Raw genomic sequence first — 22288 nt, 5'->3', positions numbered from 1 at the left:
AAGGGATCGTTCATCAAATATATTTGAATTTCTAACTAATCCAAACTTTACCCAAGATGTCATTGTGCGTGTGTGCGTGTGTGCGTGCGTGCGTGCGTGCGTGCGTGCGTGCGTGCGTGCGTGCATGTGCCAGAACAGAGGATTGATACCTTTGCAATGAACAAGAACGGCACTAACTTAATTTCTTTGGATCTGTTACAAGGACAAACAAAGAAATTCTATTCCATTTGATTTTACCCTTATTTCACTGACAATGTTCTCTTTACCATTACTATCAAAGGAGTGAATGGGAGTGTCCAACAAGTATAGGAATGAAAGTGTGTGTGTGTGTGCGCGTGTGTGTGTGTGTGTGTGTGTGTGTGTGTGTGTGCGCGTGTGTGTGTGTGTGTGTGTGTGTCATCCAAAGGTGTGCAGTCGTACCCGCTGCAGCAGCACTCCCGATGGCCTGCAGGGTGGACCTGCCACTGCTGCCCAGGCGGCTCCTGCCCGGCACACCTGCTGCCCCTGCTCCTGCCCCTGCTCCTGCTCCGGCCACCGCCATCACTGCCGTCGCCATGGAGGCCAGGCCCTCGGTGGAGGAGGAGGAGGAGGAGAGCGCCTGGCTCTCGATCTTCTGCTCCACCGTGGCCAGCTCCGTCAGCACCTCCCGGTAGCGCTCCATGAATACCAGCTCCCCCGCGCAGCCCGACGACTCCAGACCAAACATCAGCATCACCTGCCACCCGGGATAACAAGCTGCTGGGTTAGGTGCTGTTTCCACGTAGCAGGATATTTTTTTAGCAGGGTATTTTTTTCTCCTGCTACGTGGAAACGCAACATGTGGATAAAAAAAATCCTCCATTGTAACAAATGCGTTTCAGACCCCTAAACAGGATATTTTTTTCTCCTGCTATTTTTTTCTCCAGCACCTGGATTTTTAAATATCTGCTACGTGGAAACGGAAGGCCAAAACCAATGCAAAACCAATACAAGCAGGAGAAAAAAATATCCACATATAAAAATATCCAGCTACGTGGAAACGGCACCTTACACTATGTAATAGAGTAGCCTGTGTAATAACAGGTAACATTAGGTACCATGAACACCAGCTCCCCCGCACCACCTGACCAAAGAGGGTATATGAAAGAGAGAGGACTCAAACTCCGCCCACCCAATGCAAAAGAGTGTGCTCAAGTTTGGTCTCCTAATCGTTCATGCCATTTCACTCTTTTCGACTGCTCAGCTCTTCTTCAACAACTTCAAACCACTCATGCCCCCCAGTCCCTACAGACCTCTGTGTGTTGCTTAGTGTGTATCAAATATGCCACCAAAATCCAATTATTCCTTCAAATACCAATTCACGAATTTCACTGTAAATTTCATGCAAATTTGTTACTAAAGTTGCTAAAACACAACCAGCATTGCAGAGGTATTCACTCACAAGATGATGGCTTCTATAGCAATGAACACACCCACGCACGCGCACACACGCGCACACACATGCGCACACACACTTCTCTGACCTGGTGTGCCTCCATGAAGTTGCCGCGGCGTATGCAGGAGACCAGCAGGGACTCTGGGGGGGCCAGCATGGCGGGCACCAGCCAGCAGTGGGCCCCTCTACACGGACACGTCTCCTGCTCCACACGGGACAACACCGAACCTCCACTACCATCTAAACGGAAAGAGTCGATGAATGAAATGGATGAGAGAAACTCATTTCTAAGCCAGTGGTCTCCAATTATTTTTCTCCAAGGGCCAAATTATGTAGAGCAAGTGAGGCAGCGGGCCAAACCAACGCCCCAACCCAATGAGAAACAATTTAGATGTCTGAACAGAGAACAGATTTTCACTTTTCTGTTTTCCCTTCTTGTTAATGTCTGAGATTGTTAGCATAAGATGTAACTTCCTGTGAATGCTTGAGAGAGACCCACTGAAGTTTTAGTGAACGAAAATCACACACATTTATGTTTCCATTTGTTCTGACCTCATGGCGACCCAAATGCTTGCCCTGCCCAGGTCGTATTTGGCCCACGGGCCTTTGTTTCTAAGCACTAGAGTATTCCTACTCGTAAAGAAATTTAAACATGTTTGTAGCAAAGGGGAATTCAGTTGCCCTGCCGGGACTCAAACCTGAAACTTCTGGGATACCAAACTGGGGCGGTCAGAACCCCATCACTAGAGTTCTCAGTGTGTTTGGACTGTCAAGCTGCCGAGCCTGGCTCTTTGATGTAGGCCTAGAGGTAAGATGTAGCGGTAAGTTTGGTGCCCCAATTTGGGCACTAATCTAAATGGCGCCTGTTCAAGACTCATTCGCCTCAATCTGCAAATGTTACATCTGGGGAATTCTGACAGCGGGTTACAAAAATGATCAGGAGAGTCACTGTTCAATTACTCTTGATTCATTTCAGCATAAGCCTCAAGACTGTGATTAATTAAGCTTTTAATCCTACCCTGTGTCCCTTATACTGGTACTATTAAATAATGGAGTAATTATTTGAGATTCAGACACACAGTTCATTTTACAGCAGATAATAAGTATCTTTAACTGTAGAAGGCGCTGTACAAGATATACTGTATGGACAAGGTACACTATTTCGATTTTATTTGAGCAGTAAAACACAGAAAAAACAAGATGGAGCATAAGGGCTCTGCAGTGCTAAGCAGGTAGAAGGCTTCTCTACCATCAACACTCGTGTATTTTGACAGGAACACTCTACTCAGCGTCCTGAGGAAGCACACGGAGCCTGATGAGTGTTGACTGAGGGGAAATGAGGCGTGATGAAGGGAGCAAGAGAGTGAGGGAAGGCTGCTACACTCCACTTCACTTAAGATTTGAGTGTGTCCTTAGGGGTAGAGACCGACTGACTGGCTGAGGTATGGGATGGAATACCACTTCACTTCTGTCCCTTCATCTCCCCTTCTCCCTATTCCACTCTCCACCTCCACCTCTCCTTTCTCCTCTTCATTCGTTCCTACACATATTTGCAGCTTGTTTGTGTCCTCTTTTGTAAGTCGCTTTGGACAAAAGTGTCAAAAACAGAAAAAATGTATCTGCCGACTGTATTATCTAATGTTGTATAATGTTGAGTGCTGGATAACCTCTATTCAGAAGTTACAATCCAGTGCCACATATTCCAAATGACCTGCTCCAATTAACCAGTCCAATTCAACCAGGTGATTGCCCCAATTTAATCTTAAAGAGCTATGCAACCAAGCGGAAGCCAAGTGATCGGTCAATCACCTGAGTGAACTGGAACAATGTGGCATTTGGAGCAGGTGACACTGGATTGTAAATTCTGAATCCTGGTTATCCTTCACTGCAGCTACTGCTACATCCTTCCTAGCGTCACTCACCAGAGGTGGTGGCACTGAACTCCCCGTTCTGCTTGTCGGTGGGCAGGTGCTGCTCGGGGGGTCCTCTGTGGCGGCCGGGCCTGCGTCTCCTTCTCCCGTTGCTGGAGGCGCTCGCTCCACGCCTGAGGGACATCGCAGGGCTCGCCAGGGGGGAGGGCATCTGCAGCGAGTCCGTCTCTGATTGCATGTCAAGAGTAGACAAGACAAAAACACACAAGTAAATTATGAAGGCCATGAAGTGATTTAAGAAGTCATTTAACTTGGGTTTAAAGTTATGAGGTCATTAATAATTATGTCGTACCATTCCTTAAACTTGAAAGGGCCATCATGACCTCATTCAAATAATAATTATCATTCATGGATCATTTCGTTCACAAGCAAGTTTAACTTACTTTATTTACTATTGGGCTTGGGATTGGCATCTTCCAATGGAACATTCTGTTTCGCGTCTGAGAACTAGTCTCAGCATGTACGTAAACAAACATGGGAAAATATGCAGCTGACATAACCTCTCCACAGGAGCAGCGAGTACAGTATTCACCCTCAGCCTGGTGTCAATATTTAAAAAACATACGCCAATACATTATGTGCTATGCTGTTATGTGTTAAGGATACAACAGAGGTGACACAAACAAAGGTGATTCAACAATCAGCAAAAGGGCAAAACAGGTTGGCCTTTAGGCTTCAAATTAAGAAATTGTTAAAGAGCTGTATACAGACTCATTGTAGTCTTTGTATGCAAAACATCTACACAGAAACTATGAGGACCTTAGTTAGGGCAAGACCCCTGATCATTCTTTAAAGCACTAACTTACCAGGTGTTGGACAAAATATCTGAGACACTTGTCATTTTAGTGCGGGAAATTTCATGACTCAAGTGGACCAGCCGGTTGGCCAATCTTCATTAATTGCACATTGCACCAGTAAAGTGAAGTATGAAGGTTCAATTAGCAGGGTACGAGCACAGTTTTGCTCAAATTTTGCAATGCACACAACATTATGGGTGACGTATCAGAGCTCAAAAATGAGAAATTCTTGGTGCACGTGTAACTGTTGCATCTTTGACAACAATTCTTTGTGATGTATCAAGAGCCACGGTATCCAAGGTAATGTCTGCATACAACCAAGAAGGATGAACCACATCCAACAGGATTAACTGTGGATGCAAGAGGAAGCGGTCTGAAAGGGATGTTTGGGTGACCGGCTGTGTGTATTGACCCGGTGGAGCTCTCGATGGACCGTTCTGGTGGAAACTGGAGAGTAGAGGTGCACATTTATTTCTACCGTGATTTGGACAGCTGTGGTTTTCTGTTTTTTTGGATACATTCCGGGTTAGCACCCAAACATCCCTTTCAGAGTATTCAGACAACTTCCTCTTGCGGTCAAAGTTAATCCTGTTGGATGTGGTTCATCCCTCTTGGTGGTAATCAGGCATTACCTTGGATACCGTGGCTCTTGATACATCACAAAGAATTGGTGTATCAGTCAAAGATGCAACAGTTACACGCGCTCCAAGAATTTCTCATTTTTGAGCTCTGATACATCACCCATAATGTTGTGTGCATTGCAAAAGTTTGAGCAAAACTGTGCTCTTACCCTTACCCTGCCGTCACACTTCACTTTACTGGTGCAATGTGCAATTAATGAAGATTGGCTAACAGGCTGGTCCACTTGAGCCATGAAACTTCCCACACTAAAATGACAAGTGTCTCAGATATTTTGTCCAACCCCTGTATATCACACTTCTGCTCAGGTGTTACGCATTGACATCCAACACAAACAGTCTACGAAGACACTGGAATCTGTTGCATCATCACTTTGCTGTTTACCACGCTTCCAACTCTCCCTCCCATGCTGAAGGCACCCAGGTGCAATGTTGCAACACGCACCAGAGCACACTGGTGTTCTAACTAAGCTATAGTACATCAAGCTACACCTAAAGGACAACAACTCCAGATAGAAGGTATACATAACGTGTCAAGACTGTGTTTGGCAGCAAATATAAACAGAAGAAAAGAACATCAAAAATAAATAATTCTAATAAGTCTGTGAACGTCTTCCATAACAACATTGTCCACATTCCCAGATGCTGAACAAAAAGGTCAAAGTCTTCTTGCAAGTGAAGCTGCATTTGAGAGTCAATATCTGGCTGTAGTGGATGACTTGTTTACAACGTTTCAAGAGGACAGAAAATTCCATGCATAAATATTTGTCATCATGAATATGCTTCACTGTTGAGCTGACTTCTAGACCGTCTGGACAAACTTCTCCAGTCTGTAACATGTTTGCAACACTAATAAAAACACAGCTTTCGCTTCTTTATCTCGTTAATATAATGCTTTCCTTGCTATCATAACACAAAGAGTCACAAAGAGTCACACCAACCATTCTGGCCTGAAAAGGCAACAAGACCAAACTGAGCGTGACACTGAGAAGAACGATTAAAAAAACCTTGCAATCCATCTGCTTAGTTTTTTAAATCAATCTCTTATTCTTCCTAAAAATCAACTAAAATTGAAACATTTTAACTAAATACAATTTATTCCTTACATTTATTCCTTCCATAACTCTATGCAATTGTGTATGTTTCTTCTCCTGCTCTAACAGAGTTCAGGCTATTAGGGATGTTTTGGTCAGCTTACCGTTTGATGACCAGCATCAAGTCACATGTTCTTGTACAGAAAGAAAGACACACGTCAAGACAAGTAGAAGGGGCACCTACTCCAACCTAACACACCTGTCCACAATTGGCCTCACCTATACACATTTCCTACACACACACACACACGCACGCACGCACGCACGCACGCACGCACGCACGCACGCACGCACGCACGCACGCACGCACGCACGCACACACACACGCACGCACACACACACACACACACACACACACACACACACAGAGAACAACCAACCTGGGGACACCTACCCCACCCTACCACACTTCTCTTCAGTCTACTGTAATTCTACTGCATGTACTCCAATTTCACTGAATGTTATAGACCAATTTCTCTAATACTCTAAATTCGCTGCATAGTAGGGCTGGGCAATATGACGATATATATCGTTACCGTGATATGAAAGTTAATATCGTGACCTTTCTCCTATATCGTTTATATCGTGATAGTAATTTTAGCAATTGTTTACAATTGAATATCATTTAATTACATTTCATGTTGTATGTCACAATACAAGTTAATGTACCTGTAAAAATAAGAATAAAAAGATCAATTTTAAAGAAAGGTTGTTTTGCGACATGAAAAAATAAAGAGCAAATAAAGAGAATAACTGAAAACGTATGTAATTGTGCTATATTGTGATGTATATCGTTATCGCTATATAAAGTAATCCATATCGTGATATTGTTTTTTTTTTCCATATCGCCCAGCCCTACTGCATAGTATATTCATGCATGTGAAAAATAAAACTCCTTGTGTGCTCCTCACCTCCGCCTCGTCCGCGCTGGTTCTTGGTGACCACCTGCAGCCTCCACTGGGCCTCGGCGGTGCGCTTGGACAGCCTCTGCAGACGCGTCTCAAACGTCTCCGCCGTGACGGAGCAGCCCAGGCTCTCTGCGGCCTGTTCGTCCTGGCCCGGCACGGGCACGTTCAGGCCCTCCAGCCCCTCCCGGATCAGCCGAAGGAAGCCCTCCATGGCCCGCACGTCTGCCAGGAAGCCCCGGCAGCCGTATGTCAAATGGCCCAGGTCCGGGTGACCTTTGCTGGGCTCGGAGCTGACGACACCTCCCTGAGCATCATTCCCCACCCCTGGTCCTTCCGGCTGGCTGGGCGAAGTCCCTAATGAATTGGTGTTCTCCTCTGGGTTCTCTGCCGCTATTTCACGGGTTCCTTTGTAGGACGAGGGTGTGGGGACAGGGCCAGGGGGTGTCTGTGGTGATGTGGAGGCCAGGTCAGCACTGGAGAGGAAGAGCAGGGAGAAGACGTTCTCCAGGAGCTCCAGGCGGAACAGGGCAGGCACCGCCTCCAGGTACAGCTGACACTCGGACATGTAGTGCTGGAACTGCTTCTGGGCACCTGAACAGGAACATAAATGTTATGATTAATAATGAAATACCAAAAAAAACAGGTTAAATCACCTCACAAGTGGTGGTGTTTGATTCACTGAAAGCTTATTTTAAATATACATTTTACTTTTTTACTTATTTACTGAACATTTATTTAAACATTCCGTAAATCAAAGAAGACCACAGTGAATTTCCCAGTCGTTTATTTATGTATTTATCGTTCTTATTATTAAACTAAACTGCACATTACCTGGACATTGGCTGTGCACAGGGACTCTGTGCTTTGAGGAATGATATAATATGTTGCATAATAATAAAATAATACATTCATCGCAGCAACACTGACTTGAGGTGAAGAATTTCAGATACAGTAAGTGAACTTATATTCTGACAAAATATCTGCATAGAGGCTTTCTGTCATTCACAGTTTGCTGCAGTGATATGGGTTCATTGTTTTTATTTGCTTGTCATTTATGGCCACCAAAATCTTCTGGTTGTCTGAATAGGACAGGAACGTGAATGAATAATTTGCTCTTGCATTACTTAAACAATAGGGAATGAAGTTATTTCCCACAATCTCAGGCAGGAGATTGGTCTTTACAACCACAAATCTCAGCACAGTTTTCTGCTCAGACACACACGACTGTAACACAATGCTTAAGCCATTTTGTGAATCATAATCATTACACCTACTTTCACATCACAATAGCCCATTTTTCTAGGAAGCAGAAAAACAAAGCTTCTTATTATAACTGGCTAATCTTACGGCAATATGTATTCATTAGTGTTTGTTGCTGTGACCTGGATTCACTGTTTGGCTAATGTATCAGGGTAGCAAAGAAAAAAAGAAAGAAAACAAAAGAAAATCATTATTGTTGGCCATCTTAAAAATGCCACACAAGCACACATACTTTCTGAGTGACTGGTGGTCTCGCTCTTCTCCTGCGTGTCTGATGATGCCTTGTCCTGTTGAGATGTTAGCCCACACTCCTTGCAGTCGGCGTGTGTGTGAGCGCTCACACAGAGGGCGTATACAGCATACTTCATGGCGCAGAAGCCTTGGAAGAGGGTGACGTTCCGCCGGGCGGCAAGACCACGCGTTTCACCGATATCAGAGAACTCTGCAACGGAATACCACATTGGGGAAGTTAAGCTGACAGAGAGAAAGACAGAGAGAGACATATCAAGATATTTAGAGAAAGTGTGACAGAGAATGAGAACATTTTTTACTGATTAATTACAAAAAAAAAAAATCTTTTTTTTTTAAGACAAAAACAAACTTGAGGTAGATGAAAGAGGAATAACGTAATCTGAAAGGAAAAACAGAGATGATTGAAAAGAGCAGTGTTGTCTGAGAGGGACATGTGCACTTCACGCTGTCTAACATAGGACACTGCAAGGTGATGCAAGTACAGTGATCAGCGTGACAAGGACAAAAGTGTACTTGTCTGAGAGCCAGCGTGATGTAGAGCACTTGTGTGAGCAAGACAGAGGTATTGCCGACTACCTGCGTGTCCTAAGAAAGACAGAAGTGTAGTTGTGTACAGTAGAGGTCATGATGTTGTTGAGTAGCCTACCTCCTGTGTGTCCTAAGAAGGACAGAGGTGTAGTTGTATAAAGTAGTGCACTGGTCTCCAAACAACGGCCCGCGGGCCAACTGCGGCCCGCGGGCAGCACATTTCTGGCCCGCCATGAGGTCCTTAAAAATGAAACCATAAATGCGCCTATTTGTGGCCATGCGCGATTTTCGATCACAAAAACGTCAGTTATCTCTCCTAAGCATTCACAAACAGTTAAATCTTATAATAACAGTCTCATGACAGACATTGACAATGAGGGAAAATGGTGAAGTGCAATCTGTTGTCTCCTAGACATCTAGAGAAGCTGTTATTCATCATTGCGTTTACCTCGGTCATCAGACCATTCGCAATTGTGGGGTATCGAAGCACTCTCCTCTCTTCTGGTTGAACATGAGGACAATTCTCTCCTTCCCTATTTTTATGTATTTAGCAGGCCAGATACATTTTGTCTTTTGTTTACTCACATTTATGTGAAGTTTGGATGACAATTATCCCGTATTTTGGAAGTATCATTTATGCAAGGTAGTAGCCTACATGTAGAGATGTTAACGCAATTCAAGCTCCAGAGAACAGTCGTTACTAAAAGAAGGGAGGACAAAAACGAAACCAGTTCCTTTAAAATGTCTTGGAAATATAGAGCCAGGTGGAAGATTAGCTGAGTATTCCTGAAGGTCAACGTTACTGGGTGCAGCCTGCGCGCCGCGGTGAGCCGCGCCCTTTCTATTAAACCTGGAGAGTCATGAGGCGCGAAGCGCACAGTTATTTAAGCCAAGTCGGCAGAGTTTGTTCAACTCTCTTCTGTTTGCAAATGTAAACGATTCTCCTTTGCTTCTATTGTACGTTTTTGTTATATCAGTTTTGCTTTGTCTTGCACTCGTAATAATCAAGGTCTGGCTGACCGTATCTGTATTTCTGTATCGCACGTGTATAACTGTATCGCATTCCTAATTTAGCCTATCTGAAGGCGCCACGGGAGCATCTGAGAACAGTAGGCTACCTTGCTCCACCCTACCCCTAACCCGAATTTCAGAAATGTCCAGGAAACATACGTAGGCTAGTAGTTAGGCAGAATAGGGTTTAATATTCCTGATGGCCCACCTCATCTCCCCGACAGCCCCGACGGTGCACAGTGCTCATGAGCGTGTTTCCCTTTGTTCAACCAGAAGAGTCTTGAGCGCTCAGTTATGCAGTTAGAGCACTCACTCTGTCCTCCCCTGCACTCCTCCCTGATTCTCCTCCCCTGCACTATTTTTGTGTATTTGTGATATCACCCTCTTTGCATTTTAGCTGGCGTACTGTAGTAGCCCATTCTAAATGTGGAGGATATTTTTCCCCCGTAGTTTGGGGGCGCGTTATGCGAGATCAGTTGAGCAGAGAATGCATGATACATCGGGAATGCGTTGGAGGAAAACTAATATGATTTTCGAAAACGACCGCAATAAAGAAATATATAGACGAGCATTCCTGGAAACTAACTATTTCATCTGCCTGGGTGCCACCTGTTGCATGGGCTTGCGTCTTTTCTGTTCAGGCAGAGGTGAGATGCAGCGCACGAGTTCAATGAGATTTAATCGCTATGGAAATGACTTTTGTTCCTCGATCGAATTGGGATTTTAGCGCACATTGACCTATATTTGTTTTAGGTCTTGTCATGTAGCCTAAATCTCTCTCCCCCTCCCTCCCTCCGTGCCGTGACTGAAGTGGCTCTGCTGGAGAGCACGTTCAGCAGTTGAACGTTCTCTCTCTCTCTCTCTCTCTCTCTCTCTCTCTCTCTCTCTCTCTCTCTCTCTCTCTCTCTCTCTTCTCTCTCTCTCTCTCTCTCTCTCCTCTCTCTCTCTCTCTCTCTCTCTCTCTCTCTCTCTCTCTCTCTCTCTCTCTCTCTCTCTCTCTCTCTCTCTCTCTCTCTCTCTCTCTCTCTCTCTCTCTCTCTCTCTCTCTCTCTCTCTCTCTCGTTAACCTGTCCACAGTTGGTCTTTATTTACATTCCTCCCTGGCACTATATTGCAACAGCTAATACTAATATTTTAATATTTCAACAGTGTTTCTATTATTTATTTTTATTTTTATTATTATTATTATTATTATTTATTTATTTATTTTTTTTGGGGGGGGGGTCTGGCCCGCGGCCTCGCTTGCTCTACATTATTTGGCCCTTGGGAAAAGTTAATTGGAGACCACTGAAGTAGAAGACGTTGTTGAATCTAGTGTACCTGTGTGGCCAGTGTAGTTGTGTGAAGTAGAGGATATGGTGGTTTAATATAGTCACATATCCCTCTGGTTCACATGTCCCTCATGGCCTCACATGTCCCTCTGGTTGAATATAGTCTACCTGTGTGTCCAGTGTAACTGTGTGAAGTAGAGCAGTGGTTCTTAACTTTTTTTTCTCAACGCACCCCCTTACCAGTGCTGAAGACTAGCCGCGCACCCCCAACCCAAACTTCTGCACGTGTATTCACACTAAAAAAATATTTAAGTGATTAATTACAATGGTTCTAACTTGAGCAATTAACCAATACCTTAATGACTAAAAATGGGGACCAAAATATGTTTTAATTTGCTCTAAATTTAGCCTAATTATTATGTTTGCAAGCAGAATTTTGGTCACAACCTCAACACAAACAAAATTCCACGCACCCCCTGAAATCTCTGGCGCACCCCCAGGGGGTGCCCGCACCCCAGGTTAAGAACCACTGAACTAGAGGATATGGTGGTTTAATATAGTCTACCTGTGTGGCCAGTGTAGTTGTGTGAAGTAGAGGATATGGTGGTTTAATATAGTCTACCTGTGTGTCCAGTGTAGTTGTGTGAAGTAGAAGATGTTGAATATAGTCTACCTGTGTGTCCAGTGTAGTTGTGTGAAGTAGAAGATGTTGAATATAGTGTACCTGTGTGGCCAGTGTAGTTGTGTGAAGTAGAAGATGTTGAATATAGTCTACCTGTGTGTCCAGTATAGTTGTGTGAAGTAGAAGATGTTGTTGAATATAGTCTACCTGTGTGGCTAGTGTAGCTGTGTACAGTAGTGCATATGGTTGAATATAGTGTACCTGTGTGGTCAGTGTACAGGTAGTTGTGTGAAGTAGAGGATCTTGTTGAATATAGTCTACCTGTGTGGTCAGTGTAGTTGTGTGAAGTAGAAGATGTTGGTGAATATAGTCTACCTGTGTGTCCAGTGGGGTTGAGGCTGCGCAGTAGCTCCAGCAGCTGCTTGTCGTCATGGTGGGCCAGGGCCGTGAGGGAGTGCAGCACATACAGAGCGGAGTGCTGGCCCAGAGACAAGAGCTGAAACTGGACGACCTCCTCACTCACATCCCTACACACACACGCACGCACACGCACACGCACACACACGCGCGCGCACGCACGCACGCACGCACACGCGCACGCGCACACACAAACACACACACAAACGCACACTCACATACACGCGCGCGCATACACGCGCACGCACACGCACACACACACACGAGAAAGAGAGGGAGAGAAAACCGCCAGATGACAAATATGAGCGCAAACTCAATTTGTCTCCTTTACCATGCCATGCTCGACATGTGCCTTTCTGCAAAAAACTTGTGACTTGATACTGGACATCAAACATTAATCGGACCGAAATATCACTAATAGCCTGAACTCTGTTAGAGCAAGGGGAAGAAACAGACACGATAGACAGACACAGAGAGACACAGATGGAAAGACATAGGGGGACAGAGAGAGAGAGACAGACAGAGAGAGACTGGGAGAATGAATGAGTGACCAAGAGAGAGACAGCAGAGAGGGAGACAGAGAGAGAAAGAGAAAGAGACAGAGACAGAGAGAGAAAGAGACAGAGACAGAGACAGAGAAAGAGAGAGAGATGCAGTGGTCTACTCACGGGTTGTTTTTGGCGCACCACTCCAGCACTCCGAGCTGTGAGGCCAGGCTGTCAGCAAACTGACTCAGGACCGTGTCGTTGGCCAAGGGCTACAGAAAACATCCACAGTCCGAAAAGTGAATAACTAACTCATTCATGAACAAATAGAACACGAATTCCCGGGACAAAATGGAAAATATGGAGCAAAAATTCCAACATTCATAACAATATGTAGGGGTGGTACTGTTCACAAAATTCACGGTTCGGTTCATATCACGGTGTCAAGGTCACGGTTTTCGGTTCTCTACGGTTCTTTTTTTTTAGTTCATGATAAATGGTGCACTGGCTAATAGAATCGGACTTATCACTAAATATCCCACATATGGTTTGTATAGGCTTATAATGTGAAAATGGTGTGGTTTTATTTGTGTCATCCTCTGATTTGGTCTTATACGCTAATGTTTTAATCAGAGAGACTGGATAAGATACTCATAGAATCTCTGTTTTACATATTTTTCTGGGCAGTACATGAATTGCGGTTTGCGATGGATTGCACGGTTCGGTTCGGTATGTGTGTGAATTGTACGGTTTCGGTTTTCGGTGTGGTTTGTGCCATCCCCAATATGTAAGCAACAATTCCTACATTGACGACAATACTGATCAAGAATGTCTACCAGTTACACACATACAGGTGTGAGGACAGTGCTGTTGAATTTGAGTAACCTTGCTTTAGAAGTTACTACAGTCCAGTAACATGGGCGCTAGTCAAACTACATCCTCAAGTCCTCTCTGTTGGTTGTGGCCAATAGTTTCAAACAATAGTCCCCATCCCCCCCCACTGTCAACCCAGGCAGAGCAGCTTTTTTCCTTTGGGGAGATAATGAACTTTGAATTGTGCCTCTGCAAGATATTCAATAAAACTTCAAACGTCAATGACGTTGACAGCCTTGCGTCACCATATAGATTGATTAGAATGAATTCAGCTGCATGAACCACATCATTTCAATAATTATTTTCCTTTATTTTCTTTGGGATTAATATAGCACCTCCACTCGACTCTTCTGTACTCTACCCCACCACACAAAAGACAGAACCCGATCGTCAGTAATACATGGTGTCGAATCACAATTCCTGAATCTGGGTTTCTCCATCCACGCTCCATGGGTGGCTTGTTAATACACAATACTGGATTACAGCTCCCAAATCCAGGATCGTCCCCATCCCAAATCTCAAATCCCCTCCCCGCTGCTCCACAGGGTAGCAGCCATTGGCATTAATGAAGCATGAGCTTAAAAGAGTTTATGAGACATCGACTCCCAGGGAGTGACCACATGAGCAAATGTTGGCTTTGCCAGAAGTCTGCGGCGCGGAGAGAAAAGCCCGGGCCACTGATTCGATTAAGTGGCACAGTGCTTTTTGGCATTAGCGGGGGACACAGACACAGAGCTGGCTTTGTTAACAGAGTAATCGTGGCTAGAGGGAGATGCGCTCTCTCTTTCTCGAATATAATTGCTTCCCAACAATGCACTGCTGCCAGATGTTGTGTTTTTGTCATGCTGTGTATACTGTACAATAGAGGTTGTATGCAAGGCTTTCGTCCTCTTACCCCAAAAACAGATGGCTTTAACATGCATGTGACACAAAACGCTCAGATAAATGGACGCAATGATTGACAAGGATGACATAAACGGAGCAGCGTGTGTGTGTGCGTGTGTGTGTGAATGTGTTTGTTGCAGAGCCCATGTGTGTAGCAGTGTATGTGACCCGCTAATGGTGTAGGGTGCGCAGCAGCATGTCTGTTGTGTGTTGTGTGTGTCAGTGTGTAGTAGATGTAGGGTCTATGTAGAAGTGTGTAGAAGTGTGTAGAAGTGTGTAGAAGTGTGTATTAGTGTGCGTGGCAGTGTGTCCAACCTGCTGGTGATGCAGGGCCTGCAGTAGCGTGCGTGTATGTGTGTGTGTGTGTGTGTGTGTGTGTGTGTAGGCCTGGGTATTGATTGACAATTTTCGGTTCCGGTTCCATTTCCGGTTCCTTCGTTTCGGTTCCGGTACCAGAACGGTTCCATTTTCGGTTCCTAGAAACCCTGAATTAAACCTGCAGTTACCCAAAGTGGCCAGTAGATGGCGTAACGGGTCTGTAAATCATGAGTTTCCCTGCCTGCCACAAGGCGGAGCTCCTCGTGACTTAAGCAATGGCGGGTTAAAGGCATTTAATTCTATACAGCATTCATGAATAATTGCATGCTGCAAGTTGTCCTCTCGGCATGGCTTGGCAAGTATATTAAACGGTTTTGATACTGATAAATGTACTCATGTCTGATTAAAATTGTTCTGCTGTAGGCTACGGTGCAACTTCACTTCTGGTACCAATCCTATGTCAAGCGTGCCTGACATGATTTTTTAATGTAGCCTACGCTACCCAGTCTGTCGACAGCTGGGGCTTTTCTACTAGGTACTGCAGAACTGTTCTAACACAACTAGGCTTCATAAATAGGCTATTCATGAAACTTGACGGGGTCTTGATGGTGCTGTCTCGCACGCATTTCCATACAGGGACTAGAACTGGGCCGTATGATCAGCTGCTGCAAGTAGCCGCGACAACACTGTGCTTTCACGCCATGGTGAATCTAAGCTAAAGAGTCCTAATCTAAACGATAGGCTATATAGGCCTAAATATATATATAACCAGCGATCGCCTTCTCCTACAGACATGTGTTAGGGCTTGTTCGAAAGCTGCGAATCTTAGCTTTTTACAGTTTTTTACGGCACGTGTTTATGTTCTTTCATTCAAAAGTTATTGAACTGTAAGCGGCCGCTGTTGCAAGTGGAAAAAAATAGCGCTTTCCAACCATTTTTTTTTAATCTCGTCATTTTTTCCTAACAGCCAGCGATCTCCTTAACCTAGACCTACAGACATGTGTTAGGGCTTGTTCGAAAGCTGAGATTCTTAGCTTTTTACAGTTTTTTACGGCACGTTTTTATGTTCTTTCAATCCACAGTTATTTAACCTTAAGCGGCCGCTACTTCAAGCCTAAACAATGGCGTTATTATCCAGCCGGATAGAGAGGAAATCTTTTTTTCTCGCTGTGTTCTTTGTTCCCTCGAATTAAACCGACGGTCTAAATAGGCTACATTTGTGCGTCCCCAACTCAAGACCAGTTCTTTCTAAGTAAGCTCTTTTCATGGAAAAACATGTTTCCAAGGAGTCAGAGACATCTTCCTGAAGAGTCGAGGTCATGGTTGAGGTTGACGGTATAGCATAGTTGAGGTGACGGTGCCGTTGTAAAGATGCTATCGAATGCAAGAGCAGGTGTTTGAACAGGTTGGATGTATTGCCATTCTTGCATGATAGCCTATTAGTTTATCGCAGATAGGCTATTGCAGCGCGCTCCTTCCTTATACTTTCCTGAAATATAGCCACGCTTTCGACGGCATGTTTTTGTTTCTCAATATCAGCTGTCTTATCAATCGTTTAAATGAGGTGCGAAACGGGAAGAGGAGGAGCGTGGTCAGTTTGTGACACTTGTGGCCGCGTGCTTAAACACACATTTGATGGCTCTGACAGTCAGACTTCAGGAACCGAAACGTGGAACCGACAGACAAGGCACGTTTCGATTCCAAGTAGAACCTTAGCTTTTAATTCGGTTCCATCAAAGAATTGAATTTCGGTACCCAGTCCTATGTGTGTGTGTGTGTGTGTGTGTGTGTGTGTGTGCGTATTGGTGTGTGTGTAACAGCATGTCCAACCTGCTGGTGATGCAGGGCCTGCAGTAGCGTGCGTGTATGTGTGTGTGTGTGTGCGTATTGGTGTGTGTGTAACAGCATGTCCAACCTGCTGGTGATGCAGGGCCTGCAGTAGTGTGCGAGCGGAGGCAGGCGTGGGGCACTGTGGCCAGCCCAGCAGCAGCAGCAGGCGGGCCAGGGGCTGGAACTCCCCCTTCAGCAGGTCCTCCAGACGCCCATACTCACACCTCTTAGCCAGGTCCAGCCCCGTCACCTGGGGGGGGCACACAGGGGGGGAGGGGAGGGGGCACAGAGGAGCAATAACAGCAATAAGAGATCAGTTCAAGAAGGAGATGCGGACAACCAAAGAAATAACAGTAGGACAGATGGTAGGTAGCCTGGCCTCCTGGTCAGTGCTAGATGCATGCGTGAGTTTGGCTCCACCCACAGGCGAGCCAAAATACTGTGGGCGGACACACAGACCGAGAAATAGAAAAGCAGACAGGCTTATTCCCTCCAGGGGCTAAGGTCAAAATAGAGGTGCTAAATTCAGGTGCTAGGCATTTCAAAAAGAAAAGATCTGCACACTGTTTTGTTACTGTTTTGAGCATAAAGAACTTTTTAAACAGTGTGTGTGCAACATGTTCAACAGCCATATAGTGGGACCTACAATGACAAAACTGAGTCTTACTGTCGAACTGCAAAAGAAACTCTGAAGCAACTCTGTGGTTATGTGGCCGCCAAGATGCTATCAGCTGCAATCACACTCGGATTTCCTCAAAAAAAAAATCTTGTCGACATTCAAGCTTACCAGCACTTGCTCAAGAAAGTGCTTGCCGCTGCTGAGGCATTCGAAATAGATGGCTTTCCACGCTGTGGGGCGGTCGTCATGGCAGCAGAGCCCCAGCATCAGCTTCTCTACTTCGGGTAGTTCCTCTGTATAGACGGGACAAGGGAATATAGAGGGTTGGGAGAGAGGTTAGAGGAGTCAATGAGTATGTTTATATGCAGTTCAGTATCCCGAATATGATCAGGATTTTAAAGAGTCCCGAATTTGCGTTTGTACATATAAACACCTTTTCCCCCCGACTTCAGTATTCTAGATAAGCCCTTATTCTGGATGTTAAGAAATCGGGATATGCTAGGTGGAGTACTCCCAGTGAGTACTCCCAAAGATTTTGGAGGATCCAAAGGATTTAGTGCCATTGGTACACCTTGTCCTGAATACGGAAGATCCCCTAGTAAATTGTTACAAGTATCCAGGTTATACGCATTTGAAGATAATTCTACAATGGCCCAGAAATCTGAATATGGCTAAGTAAACCGGGTTATCATTATCCCAAACATAACCACCTTATCCCAAATTTGATCATAATCAGGATAAGCCTGTTATTCGGGATACTGACATGCGTGGAAACACACTAACTGACGTTTTTTTTTTAAGTATCAGACGTCAGGTCGTGGATCCACAGCTAATGCCACTCTTGAACTAATTAAATGAATAAATTGATAATTGGTAATCAATGTTCAAGTTATGAATATGCTTTTTAAAATATTTCAGTGTAAGAACAAAAAATCCTTAGTTTAATTCATACAATAGTGGAATTAGCTGTGGTTTCACCACCCTGACGTCCGCTACTTAACAACATCAGTGACCCAGAGACACAACAAAACATGTATCGTCATGACCGTGCAGAGAGTCATTCTGGTGGGTGGAAGCAGTTTAAAAAAAGGGACAGACACAGGTCACATGTTGACATCTGACAGCTCTCTTTCATCACAAGCCTGAGACAAGTATGACCACATGTGGAGAGGCGAGCAACGAAACTGCTGCTGCAGGGTAACAACTACTACACTGCACACTTCTCACTTCCTGAACCCAGACTCCACAAATGAAATGAAAATGAGCAAAGCAAATCATTCAAAATTTCATCCAACATGGAAATGCCAAAGCAGATTTTACATATGCAAAGTCCAGACAGGTTATGAACATTCAAAGCATACGGAGTAATAATAAGAACATGTGATGGCATAGCCTCAACAGTAAAGTCAAAAAGTGTCACTACACATTAAAACAGCTGTGTATTTGGTAACACAGCACAACACAACACAACAATGTTTTCAGCTTTGTCTCAATCCTAGGCTCTAGGTGGTTATTAGTGCATGTATCTGGGCCAGGATATCAATGGCAGTGGGGCTCTACCATTGCCAAATATTTAGATACTGCATGTGGAACTCAAAAGCTTGCTCTGAGAAAACATGGAAAATTATTGCGGAGAAGTCATGTTTTTGCAATATGTGTATGATGTAACTATACTGCGATTTGATTTTCAATATTGAGCAGCCTTACATTACATCACCAGAAAATCATAACACAGTATGGGTCTGCTTTCATAAACGTATTCCAGAACGTAGAATCAAAACACATGTATTTGTATGTTCAACCTTTTTTTTTCAATATTGTGTAGCCTATAAACACATCACCAAAAATGAAAACACATATTTGTATGCGTCTGCCTTCATAAACGCATTCCAGAAAATTCAAGCGTATGCACGCATGCGTCCATCAGGCGACTCACCTTTAGTGTGCGGGGCCTCCCTCAGTATCTGCTCCCTGAGTAGCCTCAGGCTGGCCGCGCTGTATAGTGTCACCAGGGTCTGATCCTTGGGCCTTAGCAGGGCACCCAGCACCCGGCCCTCGTCCAGCGGCCCCTCCTTGGACCCCCACAGGGCCTCCCAGAGCTCCTCCAGCTCCGCCTTGGGCCTCTCCGCACTCCAGGGCATCAGGGCCAGGACGGAGGCCACCTCCTCTGCCCAGGCCTCCGACTGGGGCTCCTGGAGCTTGTCCAGGAGGTGCTGGATGAAGACGTCCTGGAGGGAGTAGTCCCACTGGCTGCTGCCTGGACCTGGGCCTGTGCCTGGGCCTCCTCCATCACCGGAGCCCCGCAGGAGGAAGCAGACTAGGGCCTCTGCCAGCCGGGGGTTGCCCTGCCTCAGCAGGTCCCTTACACAGGTCAGGACCTCGGGGCTGGGGGACGCCATTTTCCTGTCAGAGTGGGAGTCCCAGAACGCCTGCTGGATCTCCTGATACAGAAGACGAGAAGGGAGACAGAGATTGAGACAGACAGACGGGGAGGGAGGCACACAGAGAAACAGACAGAGGGACAGAGCGACTGAAAGAGAGACAGGCAGACAAACAGACAGACAGACAGACAGACAGACAGACAGACAGACAGACAGACAGACAGACAGACAGACAGACATTCAGAAATTTGTGCAGTGTCAGCAGCTGCCCAGGCTTATTCTGGGGCTAAACCTGCTGTGCAAACTTCAGCCAAATCCTTGTGCTGTGATACCCACTTAAGGTCATTCAATTGTCCACAGAGCAACAGATCTCCAAATCTCTTAATACATCCTAAATTATATGCAAGTCTGAGTCATAATCTCTTGTCTGTTTTATGCATGTCTGCTCCACTGAACTTTGTCTTCAAGTTCTCAAAATGGGGCTTTGCAATACATCAGCAGCTATCTGTCCTGCTACTACCCGTGTCTAACTGACCCCTCAGTGAGAGTTTGACCTTCACGGCCGTGTGAGTCTGACCTTGAGCGCCGTCTGTGGGACGCCGTCTCCCAGTTCCTCCAGGGCCAGCATGAACTCCAGCTCCGTCCTGAGGGCCTCTGGAACCTGCCATACAATATACAGATCAATTTACATGAACATTAGTCATATCACTTTTGGATCTAGCACTCAGATATTATTACTCTGTGGTAGATGAGCATGTTATATGATACCCAACAAATTAGGAGGCCGTAATACTGTAAGAATATCCTTCCTTAGTAAGGTCAGGCCAGGCCAGGTGCAGTTAAAATGTTTGGCACTGGGGTGCGGTTTGTCCAGTTGAGAATGTTTTCCTATAATCGGACAATACAGTGTGTCCTAAATAGATTATTAGAGGGGAAAGATCCTAAACCATTAACACTTTTATTAAAGGGACACTGTGCAGGAAATGGTCAAAAAAGGTACTGCAACTATGCTCCTTATTGAAATTGGGCTGCCTATTGCCAAATTTGATCTTTATATCAAAGTTTACTAAGTATTAAACAAATATTTTCTAGTATAGTCCAAGTACAGTCATTTTTGCAGCTAAAAATGGCTATTTTTGGAAATTCAAAATGGCGGACAATGGAGAAGATCCCCCTTTTCATGTATGAAAACTGTAATTTTCCAGTCATAATGAATACTTCGAATTTGATGCTGGTGGTAAGTATCCATGAAAAAAGTAACATTAGTGAATGGGCAGCATGAATTCTGGAAATAAACAACTAAAAATCTCACACAGTGTCCCTTTAAATGCAAAAGGGCAAATGTTTTGACCCACCGCTGGGGCCTTCAATATTGTCTTAATAAGGGTCTAAATAATGCAAGTTATTGATGTTTGCAAAGCTACTTTAGGAAGTACATGAAAGAAAAAAAGAAAAAAAAATTAGCTTTTGTTATCGTTTGTTGCCAAAGTGGCTGCATTAACCCATTGTGTCCTGGAGTGACATATACGCTGCATTCAGGTTCTTGAGATTTGAGCTGTTTTATTAACAATGTGGTTTACATAACAATGTGGTTAAATTGGAGCTGAATGAACATTCTAGTGCAAAAGGAAGGTTCTAGCTTTTAAATGCAACTTATTTCATATTTTAATGTGCTTTGGAGGCTGAGATATTAAGGTTTTAATAGGGAGAGGGCACCTTTTCTCAAAAAGGGCTTAGGCTAAAATGGGTTAACTATGAAGTGCTGGGGGAAATCCAGAATGAAATGTCATAGCAAACCACAACTAACTGAATACCAAAACAATGGTTCCCCTGCCAGGATCATCACTGCACCAAATACATTTTCACTTCCTCCATTTCTGAATTGTGGCACATGATGAGTGCAAACAATCGCTTAAACAAAGTGCACCAGACCATACACATGAAGACAAGATCATTCATTACACATGAAATTGTATATATGTTACTGTATGCCTAATCTATGTGACTTGTTTGTTTACAAGTGTGAACTTCCACAACAGGAGTTTACCCTTGGGGATTGATAAGGCTATCTGCCTTGCTCTCTGATAGTAACCGCAGTAGTTGTAGGAGTAGACCGACAGCTACTAACACCCTGCAATATTTATACAGTAAGTGATTCTCACTAAGAGGAACACAAAAGTAAAGTCTGTTGACAGTTTGGGTGTTCCAGTTATTCAGTTCAGAATACAACCACATGCCGATCAGACATACAGGATCCTATTGTACAGCATGTGACAACTGTCAGTCTTTGAAAGTCAAACTTAAGCAAAACTGGATTACAAAATGCCTTCGGGGCAGGACATGACTTTGGTAAAAAACATGTGTCACCATGAAATAAAACAGACAGCTTGAAAACACTCAAAATCCAAATGAGCAGCTATAGAACCACACAGTGTATTAGCTTTAATACACTATACCTACAGTAGAACTTACAGTGCAACCTCTAGCATGCTAGCACGTCCGAATGAGTAAAAGGATTTACTGTTGACCCCGTCAAACGGCTGTTATAGCTTCATAATGCATTTATGCTAGCTTAATGCAAACATCATTGCCACCGTCAAAAAGCTCCCTGACAATTCCTAATTGAATTGGTAGCTAGCTGGCCTGCTTTTTATCAAATCTGCTTTTGGTTCGCACTGAAAGAGGGCAGTCACAGTCACACACATACACACACACACACACGCACACGCACACGCACACGCACACGCACACGCA

General features: G+C 44.6%; 1 protein-coding gene across 3 annotated transcripts in view; it reads right to left on the bottom strand.

Annotated features, from left to right (window-relative positions):
• Positions 1-22288, bottom strand: part of zfyve26 (zinc finger, FYVE domain containing 26) — a 60526-nt gene that overhangs the window by 35715 nt on the left and 2523 nt on the right. For all 3 annotated transcript variants that reach the window (XM_063183494.1, XM_063183493.1, XM_063183495.1), the window contains 11 exons: positions 20112-20195; positions 19090-19594; positions 17322-17446; positions 16620-16784; positions 12812-12900; positions 12102-12253; positions 8275-8484; positions 6786-7373; positions 3337-3513; positions 1503-1654; positions 421-715 (listed from right to left, as the gene is read on the bottom strand). In XM_063183494.1, the coding sequence (XP_063039564.1) occupies positions 421-715; positions 1503-1654; positions 3337-3513; positions 6786-7373; positions 8275-8484; positions 12102-12253; positions 12812-12900; positions 16620-16784; positions 17322-17446; positions 19090-19594; positions 20112-20195 (2542 nt within the window). The remainder of the gene's footprint in view (positions 1-420; positions 716-1502; positions 1655-3336; positions 3514-6785; positions 7374-8274; positions 8485-12101; positions 12254-12811; positions 12901-16619; positions 16785-17321; positions 17447-19089; positions 19595-20111; positions 20196-22288) is intronic.

Source organism: Engraulis encrasicolus, chromosome 19 (genome assembly GCF_034702125.1).
Source record: "Engraulis encrasicolus isolate BLACKSEA-1 chromosome 19, IST_EnEncr_1.0, whole genome shotgun sequence".
NCBI classification, from domain to species: Eukaryota; Metazoa; Chordata; class Actinopteri; order Clupeiformes; family Engraulidae; genus Engraulis; species Engraulis encrasicolus.
Note: the sequence above shows the minus strand (reverse complement) of the source record. Positions and strands in the feature narration are given on the sequence as shown.